The sequence below is a fragment of the Poecilia reticulata genome, linkage group LG16 (assembly GCF_000633615.1).
Source record: "Poecilia reticulata strain Guanapo linkage group LG16, Guppy_female_1.0+MT, whole genome shotgun sequence".
In the NCBI taxonomy this organism is placed as follows: Eukaryota; Metazoa; Chordata; class Actinopteri; order Cyprinodontiformes; family Poeciliidae; genus Poecilia; species Poecilia reticulata.
Window position 1 is genome coordinate 30,938,049 of NC_024346.1, and position 10,534 is coordinate 30,948,582.

A 10,534-nucleotide genomic window follows, 5' to 3' on the forward strand; every position below is an offset into this window, starting at 1 on the left:
TCAGGACCTGACCTCAGTTCCTGACCTCAGGACCTGACCTCAGGTCCTGACCTCAGGACCTGACCTCAGGTCCTGACCTCAGCTGACATGTAGGGTAGATTTCTGCTGCTGCTGCAGGCAGTTAGAAGAAAAACCTTTCCAGTGATTTTACATTTTGACACATCACTCTCAAACTTTTTCTTTTCTTACACAACCTTTAATTTGTACTCTTTTTTTTTCTTTTTAAGAGAAATGTGCCATTTTCAAATTACCATCTATGGCCCAGTCCTAATATTCACACTGCACCCTACGCCCTCTATGAAGTGTGTACTCAAGGTGAACAAGAGTTCAAGTATGTAGATGACTTTGCTTTCCAAAGTCATTGCTGGAGATATTTGGCTGCTCAAATGTGTTTTCTTATAACTTGTTGAATACAGAACCAAATTCAGTGTATTTACACATGCTCAGTACAGTGAAACAAGAAGGATTTCAACACTTTACATTTGAAAACTGTTTTTTTACGACGGCTTGCTCTATGAACATTGTCCTATATTTCCAATGGCAACTTTTTATTGTATGATGGTTTTATCAAAAAATACACATTAAAATGTACTAACATTCAGTTTAATGCTATTACTCAGCTAACTATAATTACATATTCAGCTATTACTCAAAAAGAGCCATCTCTGCTTATGAATGGCTATAGAGACAAAAATGTAATAAATTCATAAGGACCACTAACATCAGTTTTCTTCGCCTCTACTTGAGAAGAAAACATTTGTTTAAAATCATAATATCTCTAAAGAAAATAAGAACCAAAATAACTTTTCCACTCTCAAAAAAATAAGAAATTCAAAATGATGTAAGAAGTTTTCCGTTTAATAACTTTCTGCAAACGACATTCAAAATAAATATCAATTCTTGCACGTTTTGAGACAACTCATGTTTTTAAAGTGCAACTTCATTAATGTTTTTATAAGGTTTCCAAAACTTTGTACAAGAAATTAAATCCGCTTCTAAGTTTTGATAGAATGAAATTCCGTCTTCAAGAGTTAAATTATTTTAACATTTAATCCAGTGGCTAAGATTTTTTTTCACAAATGCGGCTTTCTAAAGCTGACCTATACTTTTAACATTTTCTAAGTGAAATAATTTATTTAAGGAAGTGCTTGCAACAACAAAATGCCTGATCTTCATACCAATAGTTTAGTTTAAGATTTGAAATTCCTCTTGCATTTGTGACATTTGTTTTACTTTCCTCACACTTTGTGTGACTGCTCTATTTTTTTTCTGCTCATGTCAAACTTTTTTAGTACTGATGTGTGCCTTATCATACTATTTTCTTTGAATTTTCAAAAAAAAAAGAAAAAAAAAAAACATTTCCACCTTTTAATTTAAAACGATACATGCAGCAATGAATTGTGGGGAATATACTTTGCCGAAGTCCACGAGAAGGTACCTGAGCCCAGCAGATAGATGTCTGTCTGCTTGACTTTTTGTTAAAACACTCCTGAATGACCAGTAAACTGATGATTTTAAAAATCTGATCACGCATGCTGATATTTGTATATATACATAAATCTGAAGCTGTAAACAGTTAAAAAAAACGTCATAACTTGCGATGAGGTTATATTTTGATTGATTTATGCCTGTGACATCTGGCCGTTGGAACCGTTGAGGGAGTTCGAGGCTCTGTGGTTACAGGACTGCAGGCCTTGAACGCTCATCGCTCTAAACTCTCGCATGTAGATGAGAAAACGGACTGAAATATGACCAAAGAGGCAACTTTTAAAAATATTCGTAACATTATCATGTTAACCATGCAAGTCCTAAAACGGTGGGTTTTATGTCGCAGATGAATTGAAATAAATACAATTTTGACAACTTTATTGAGTTATACGAGTCAAACGTTTTACAGTCTCTGATGAATATTTTCTCCACTCATGGTTTGCAATTCCTCGCTTTTTCTTTTAACACCATAATAGCTTAACGCATAACAAAACAGAGGCCCATTATGTAGAACATTTTATATCACCCTTAACTGTCCAGTCTATTAATATAGGAGAGGATGCATTTTAATTTCTGAGCCTCATTATCTGCATCCCCCGTCAATTGTCATATTGATATGAAACTTATACCAGTAGCTCATAGAACAAATGTGATTATGTAGAAAAAGTTATTTAATTCTTAATTCTTTATTTCTCCAAGTTAGCAGGGGGATGCATTTTTTGGCAAAGCAAATTATTAGCTTGCCGATAGTTGCATGCCCAGTCTATTATCCCCAAATATTATCCTATCGATATGAAACGTATACCAGTGGCTCACAGAACACGTGTGATTATGTAGAAAAGCTTACATCTTTCTTAACTCTCTATTTGTCTGAGTTAGCAGGGGATGCATATTTTGGCACAGCAAATTATTAACCTGTCAATAATTCACCTTTTGAACTGAAAAACTGCCCTGTTTTTCAGTTCAAAAGGTATCGTACAGATATGAAAGTATACAAATCGCTCAGAGGATATGTGTCATTATGTAGAAAATTTCATGCAACACATTACCATCCAATATTTTCACACTGCAGGTCATGCATTTTCTGGCAATGGACATTTGGAGGCCGACGATGACCTTCCTCGCCTGGCGTCACTGGACTTTTTGATCATATGCTATCATTATGTCACAACAAATGGTAACACAACAAAAATTATTCATAAAGAACTAACTTTACTCATGTTAAGAAAATAAATTTAAAATATGCTAGTTTTAAAACTTAACATGTCTTGATTGAAATAGCCTAATTGTAGTTTTAAAATTAATAACTTATTCTGGCCTATTGACCTTTATTTTACCTGTAGTTACAGCAGATCGTTTAAGATTCTCTGATCTGCCCTTTGTCTGAGTGGCAAACCATCAGGAGAAGTTCCAGCTTCACACTGATCTGTGAAAAGCCATAAAACAGCAGGAGTTCAGGAGAGTCTCTGCTTCCAACAAATGGCCTTAAATCTGGAAGCAGATTGCTTCCAAGATCTGGCTTTGGAGAGGGTCAGAGACAGCTCCTGGTTGGACCAGCAAAGATACGCCTTATTTGAATAAATGAAAGACAAGAATACGCCTTTACTATAAAACTTTCCACACAGAGTAACAAATCAGATTTGCGCTTGCAGTTCTCCAAAGACGTCTTTGCTGTCTGTCTTTTTTCCTTTTCTCAGGTAAATTCATGTGTTGTTTGTGCTCTGAGGTTTCTGATGTTTTATGATGAGCTTTTCTGGTGACAGTGTTCATCTGTCTTGAATAAATGCTGATTATTGTGAGGCTGTCGTCTCTGTGTGATCTCAGTCCTTGCGCACAACATTTTCTGAATCCGGGCATAGAGAGGATATAACGAGTCAAAAGGGTTAATAAGTTTTAGAATGTTTCCTCTCTTAATACTCAAATCTAACTCTTAAGTAATACACATTCAACAATCTGTCAGCTGGGGGTTCTTGGCACAATGCAGGCACTTGTTGCGGCTTTTGTAGGCAATCTGAAAATGACATACATACGTACGTCATGGGGAAGTTGCACTTCAATGAACTGCTTTCATGATAAACATTTACCAAACAAAGAGAAGCATAGTGTTATTCATGACCAAATCTGAATATAGGCTTCATTTCATCACAACTCATCTGTTGTAATGCTTCAGCAATGAATTGTAAAGCTTAGCAATAGAATATGCATTTTTGCTAGATGAGAAAAAAAGAAAAACAATCCATTGTACTGTTTTTATTTCATTACTGTGCAAATATTTATTAGAAAGCAGAATAATCCAAAGCAGTTCAAAAATCACAGTTGAACATTTCCTCTCAGCATGCCTCAGGCTTCCAGGAAAATGTTTAAGAAGTCTTCTGTGGCACCTTGACTGTCACCTGAAACAAGCAGAACATTTCATCTTTCACTCTTCCTGGAAAACACCAGCCCCTTGTTCTACGCTTTGCTTCATGCAGAGGCTGTGAACTGTGAAACCAGTAGATCAGATTTGACCCAATCTTGATTGGTAACAATCGGCTGTGACTTATGTAATGTGACAGCTCATCTATGAGCTCTACAAGTTGTTTGAGTGCATGTCAAATGGTGCTCTATAAAATTAATATTTCTCTGGTTATATTACATTGCTTCAGTAAGGTTAAATGCATTCTTGTTTTATTGAATTTTAGTGGAGATCTGCTGCTGCAGAAAGCAAGTCTCAGGCCGATTTATGTTTTCACATCCACCTAAATAATGTGTAGTCGCGCCACTGATTGGGACTCTAAGAATGAAGACTGAAAGAATGACCCCTCAGATAGACTTATTGGATCAAGATCAAGAGATTTTTTATTAATAAGACTAAGATTTTTATTTCTCAGGTAGCTGATGAATTGCTACAGTTAATGGTTCACCATTTATACGTCTATTAGCTCTCTACCAATTGGTCAAATCGTTGCTTTATTTCTAAGATTCCTCCCCTCCGCACCTTTTCTGCTCCAACCACCGCCAGGCCAATTCAGACTTGATGCCCTCATTATTAGCTTTCAGGATGTGATGTGCATGTTGGGTAATTACCGTTTTAACTTCTGTGTAGGCCTCCAGTCCATACTCTCCCAACTCTCTGCCATTACCTGAGGCTTTGTAGCCTCCAAATGGAGCTTGGGAAGCAAACACGTTGTAACAGTTTATCCTGCAGAGAAAGAGGGAAAACAAAAGTCATTTTAGATGCATACAGCTGCAGTAAAGTAATTCCACCCCTTTTCACCTACATTTAGCAGCAAATTGAAGGAATTTCTGAGGAGTTCCATTTTACAATGTAATTTTTGTTTGCCAAAATATGTTAGCATGTACCAGTGCATTCAGACTGAGCTCTGGACTTTGACTGGGCTATTGAAATTGATTTGTTTGACATCAAAGACTTGCTGTGTTTGGTGTCATTGTTCTGTTGATGACCAAGTTCACCTGACGGCCTCCGACTGGACAAGTTATCAAAAACAGTTAACCTATAAATAATCTATAACCTATAAACCTTTAAATGGACTATTATCCCTTTCAAATTGGTGACCAACACAAACTATTTGTCTACATTTAATGCGGTTTCCCTTTCATGTCGCATCACTAAAGATTAAAACATAAATGAAATTTTACAGCAACACCTGGTTTGCACTGTAACAACAACAGAATCATTAAGAAAAACCTGATGAACAACCTGGACAAAAGTTATGGGGCCTGTAACTTAATATTTTGTTGATCAACCTTTGGAGGTAATCCCTGGATTAAAGGATTTCTGTACCTGTCCACAGATATTCTGGTCCAATCTTGGTGAACAAACTGTTCCAATCATCTCAGGTGTGAAGGGTGCCTTCTCCAGATGAGAGTAAACTATGTTCTTCTCTTGATCTGCTTCATTTTTGCGTCTGTGAACATAGAGCTGATGTGCCTTGCCAAGAAGCTCCAGTTTTGTCGGATCTGCCTGATGGACATTTTCCCAGAAGCTTTGTGGTTTGTCAACATGTATTGTGGAAAATTTCACCCTCACTATTTTATGCGTTGTTTTCCTCCTTGGTCATCTCTCATGACGTTTACTTTGGCTCAAACAATGATAAAAAACCTGATGTGTCCGATCTTACTCTAACGTACCTTGACCTTGGAGTTTGCCTTTCATTTCTTTGAAGGTTGTTCTGGGCTCTTTGGTCACCATTCATTTTATCCTTCTCTTCAGTTTTCCTCTCACAACCAGGGAGGTTAGCAGCAGTCTAGTGGCCCTCTACCTTCTGGACAATCTCTGCAGCTGTAGTCAGAAGAGCATCAAGCTGCTTGGAGACGCTCTGATAGTCATTACCTTTAACTTGCTGCTCTATGATGATCTTTCTAATCTCCTAGGACAACCCTCTCCCTCACTTCCTGTGGTCCATGTTCAGTGTGTAACACACCAAGTCACCAAACAGCACAGGGACAACTGATCACCATTTAAATAGGGCGACTGACTGATTATAACCTAGAAAACATCTGGAATGCTTAGTGGTCATGCCTTAGTTTAACATGTCTCTGTGGTCTAATCATTCTCAATCTTTTCTAGAGGTACCATCATTTTTGTCCATTAGTTGTTGTTTTTTAATGATTCTGTTGAACCACAATTCAAAAGCTATGTCTGAATTTTATTGGTTCATTTTCAGTATATTTTATTTCATTACCTTTTGTTAGTTTAGTTATTTCAGTGACTTTTGTGGGTTTTTCATTCATTAACAGAGAATGAATGAGTTTTTGTATGTAAACTTTGTCTACATACAAATCACACTTTGTAGCTGGCCTTCTTTTTGATTGATAACATTTTTTTATAAACACCATCTGATTGGCAACAACTTCAGGTGTGAAGTTGTTGCCAACTTCACACCTGAAGTGTGTGAAGTTGGCCAACCTTAAATTAATAATTTAACCTTATCTAAGGTTGGCTTAGATAAGGTTGACTTATCTAAGCCAACCTTAAATTAATAATTTAAGGTTGGCTTAGATAAGTCTTAAGAAAAGGCCACATACCAGACTGTGCCAGCCCGGAGCCCACTGGACACAAAGTTCGCTTTGTCAATGTCAGTTGTGAAAACTGAAGCTGCAAGTCCATATTTGGTGTCGTTGGCTCTGGTTATAACCTCCTCCAGTGTTTTAAATTTAAATATCTGCATCACTGGACCAAAAATCTAGAAAAAAAAAACAGAAGTAAACGTTCACCCAGGCATCATAACATAGCCTCAATGAGCTATGTGGGTGCATGGGTGTGGATGGATGATGCTTAACATTGTGGGGGGAAAAAACTTCAGTTAAACATCCCACAATCCTGCACTGCATTATGATCCCATCAAACTTATACCATATGACTAAGCCAACCAACCCACTCCCCCCTCCTGAAACGCATATCCAAACAGGAACAAGATGGAAATAAACACTGGTTAATGTCGACCCAGTTTTAATTAGTGGACTGGTACAGATACGTTGACTAATACAGAGTTTGATGCAGAAACATCATTCATCCCTTGTTCCCTAAATCATTGAAGATCAGTGGCTCTCATCACAAGTGGTGTAGCAGTTAAGAGAGTAGGGAGACACAAAGAGGATGTGATTATATCCAAGTGGAGGTGGAGTCCAGACAAAGCCCACACGTCCACCTCACAGCCCAGTGGAAGGAACATGTGGCCAGTCATGTTTGATCTGCTCGAGTTAACTGCCACTATTTTTTACAAAGAATATAATGGAAATGTTGACTGTTTGTTAATCAGTAGAGAAGCTAATGTTTGTAGTATAAATTAGAATCTACATGTTCTCTATTCAGTGCTATTAAATCTAGAATTCTTAAATTTGAAGATCTGGTGGAATTTAAAATTGCTCAAATTATGTTTAAGGCATCAAATAAACTGTTACCTGAGCTCATACAGAACATGTTTTTTGTAAAAAAAAAAAAAAAAAAAGGAGGATATAGCTTAAGGGGTTGCTCAAACCTAAGGTATACACACAAGAAAGAGCTTTTGTATTTCAATTCATGGTGTAAAATTATGGAACAAGTTAAATGAGGAGTTAAAACAAAGTCAAAATCTAATACAATCTAAAATGAAATATAAGGTGGTCATAGAAATATGGATGAGCATTAGCACAAATGTGTAATATGTGTCTTATGTATTCCTTGTTCATGTGTGTTATACTTCTATCATGTTTGAAATAAATAAATAAATAAATAAATAAATAAATAAATAAATAAATAAATAAATAAATAAATAAATAAATGCTTCTCCTTTTAAAGGAGGCAGAACTGGTGAAAGAGGTTAGAGTAACACTTTCACCACTAGTGGCAGGGCTTGAAAATACAACCGTTTGCCTCGTCATGCATGTCTAAGCAGACCATGGAGATCTCAGAAAACATACAAGTCTGGAGGAAAAACCCAAAGCATAGTACACCGTCTAGCCAACCATCCACACCACTCTACCTCCTCCCTGGCAATGATCATGCTGTCCTGGACATCTCCAAACACTGTAGGCTGGATGAAGTAGCCTCTGTCTGCAGCCACTCCTCCTCCACACATCAGCTTGGCACCTTCTCTCTTCCCACTGCTGATGTAGCCCAGAATCTTGTTGAACTGCTCCTGATCTACCTGGAAACATCACATAAGGATCAGCATGTCAAGTCCATACTAAAGTTAGTCAACTTCAAAAGACCCTGAATGTACCGAAAAAGGTCACTGTGACCTTGGTGAACATTTTGGGGAAACCCAATCTGATCCGGATAGACGGGATCCATCCCACTTTGGATGCAGCAGCTCTTTTCTAGGAATCTGGTTAAACAATGACAATTCCGGTTCCAGACCAAGAAAGAGTCTCCGTTTAACAAACCTCTTTACAGCTTCTGAACATGTTAGCAGCTACAGTTCAGGTTTAACATTGAATTCCTAGTTTTCCTCATTCTGGCTGAAACTTGTTTGCTGTTTTTTATCCTCTATCAGGCCCTTACTCTCAATTTTTACATCATATCTCATTATCTGATCAAGTGGCAAATACTGATAAGATCATAATAGTGGAGATTTTAATATGCATATACTGAGGGTGATAGCCTAAGGATAGCCTTCAACTCCATCTTAGACTCAGTTGGCTTTACTCAAAAAAGTCCAACTCACTCTTTTCGTCATGCTCAATGCGATATATTAGCACAAGGTCTAATTTAAGAAATGACATTTCCCCGTTAGTAAAGTTATTTATTTCAATAAATAGCATTTATTTTTTTATTAAAGTTATTTATTTCAAAACACATACATAACCAAACAAGACAAAAAAAACTAAACAACCAGGTCACTGCATATCAAATAAACAATATAATAAAAGTTTCACAGAAGATTTACATATACAAATATCCTTGATGGCAGAAGCAACAACCAAATTAAACATAAGTAGTCATTCATCAGTGTTTTCCAAAATAACAGTTTATTAAAGGAATTTCGTTGTTCCAGTGTTGCAGGAGAGAAAACAGCTCCAGGATTTCTTTAAGTTTTGTATCTCGTTATTTAGCTTGGCCAGCATTTGTTCAAATGACACATGAACATTAATTCCAACCAGCTCTAAACATTTGTAATAGATGTAGATTTCCAGTCGGAGGATTGTTCTGGCAGCCGTCATCATCCCCAGCCCATCACCTTGATTTGGTGTTTTGATTGGACCCCTGGCAGCGTGACATCACGTGCACAAGATCCCGCCCACGTCTACATTGGAAGGTAAAAAGTTGCTGGCTGACAATGACTACTTTTAGTTTTAGCTGATATATTTATTTAAATAAAGGACGCAGTGCTTTGCTACTAATTGTTAACACTAGACAACTAGATAACAAGGTCAGGAAAAAGTTAGTAGTATAGAAATATATATTTATATATGGAACAAAGTGGGCGAGGTAAGCTCCCACTACATGGCTCGACCAAAGGGTGCGTTCACACCAAATGGGTTTTGAGTGTCAGGCACATCTGGTTTACTTTTAAAGTAGGGTTGCCACCTTTCAGAAATAAAAAGAAGGGACGCCCACCACGGCACGTGTTGCCCTACTGTCATGGGGTGGGATGGCCGCTGCAGTGATATATAATATTTTATGGCAATGTTTTTGTTTTTAAAAAGTGATCCAATAGAGCAATCGTTCATGCATAGAGTACTCCAAAATTGTACTCCAATCAGAGCATATCTTAAACATGTTTAATTAAGTTGCATTAGTATAAGTTGTATAAGTTGTCCTTCTGTGTAATGCATTTGGTAAACTGTTCAAGGACTGAGTAACTGATCATAACACCTGACATAATATTCAAAATGTGTCTTCAGACAGGGCTCCAAAAGCATAAGTTATGTGAAAATTCTGGTATTGTAAAGCATATTACCAAAAATATTTATACAAATAAGGAGTTGGATTTGGAGACTGGTTGATTGTCTCTGGCAGCTGAAGAAGGAGCAGCTTATCCTGCTCTCTCTCATCCTGACTGATAACTTTGCCTGTGAATTATTTTTAAAGTCACAATTTTTATGGATTTATACACATTATCGACATCATAACTGGATTACTTCAAACCTAAGGACTGGGAGATTTTCTCACTTTTATTTTTACCTCACTTTTCTTCACCTCCAAGTTGAACTAGGGCAAAATGCCCCCGTCTGACCCCAACGACATTAGCAGTATTCTACAATGACTTCAGTTTTTAGAAATGAAGCTTCAACGGCTGGAGGTGAACTTTGAGATCAACGCTACCTGTGGACATGAAACAACTCTTCCTCAAATCAGCAGAGAGGTCATACCAAGCAGCTCACCCTGGATCGCTCAGGGCGCCAAACCGWAACAAAAGTCTCACACTGCAGATCCCATGAGACGACTAACGGGGAGAACCCCTCACCTGGATGAATCAGCGTGGCCGGCTCTGAGCAGAAACCCACCTTCAACCTCAACACCTGCTCCGCCAAAGAATAGCAAACAAGCAGCTGGAACCAAAATGACTACACCGGCCCCGCTCCCAAGGACAAAGCGACCAGCCCAAGCCTCAAAACATTC

At 37.6% G+C, this 10,534-nt stretch overlaps 1 protein-coding gene across 1 annotated transcript in view; it reads right to left on the reverse strand.

Moving 5' to 3' along the window:
- Window positions 1–3,723: 3,723 nt before the first annotated feature.
- LOC103478788 (aldehyde dehydrogenase 2 family member) overlaps window positions 3,724–10,534 on the reverse strand; it is a 26,314-nt gene continuing 19,503 nt past the window's right edge. The window contains exons 9-12 of the mRNA XM_008432842.2: window positions 7,953–8,117; window positions 6,517–6,674; window positions 4,555–4,669; window positions 3,724–3,881 (exon numbers count right to left, since the gene is read on the reverse strand). Of these exons, the coding sequence (XP_008431064.1) occupies window positions 3,849–3,881; window positions 4,555–4,669; window positions 6,517–6,674; window positions 7,953–8,117 (471 nt within the window). The 3' untranslated portion in view covers window positions 3,724–3,848. The remainder of the gene's footprint in view (window positions 3,882–4,554; window positions 4,670–6,516; window positions 6,675–7,952; window positions 8,118–10,534) is intronic.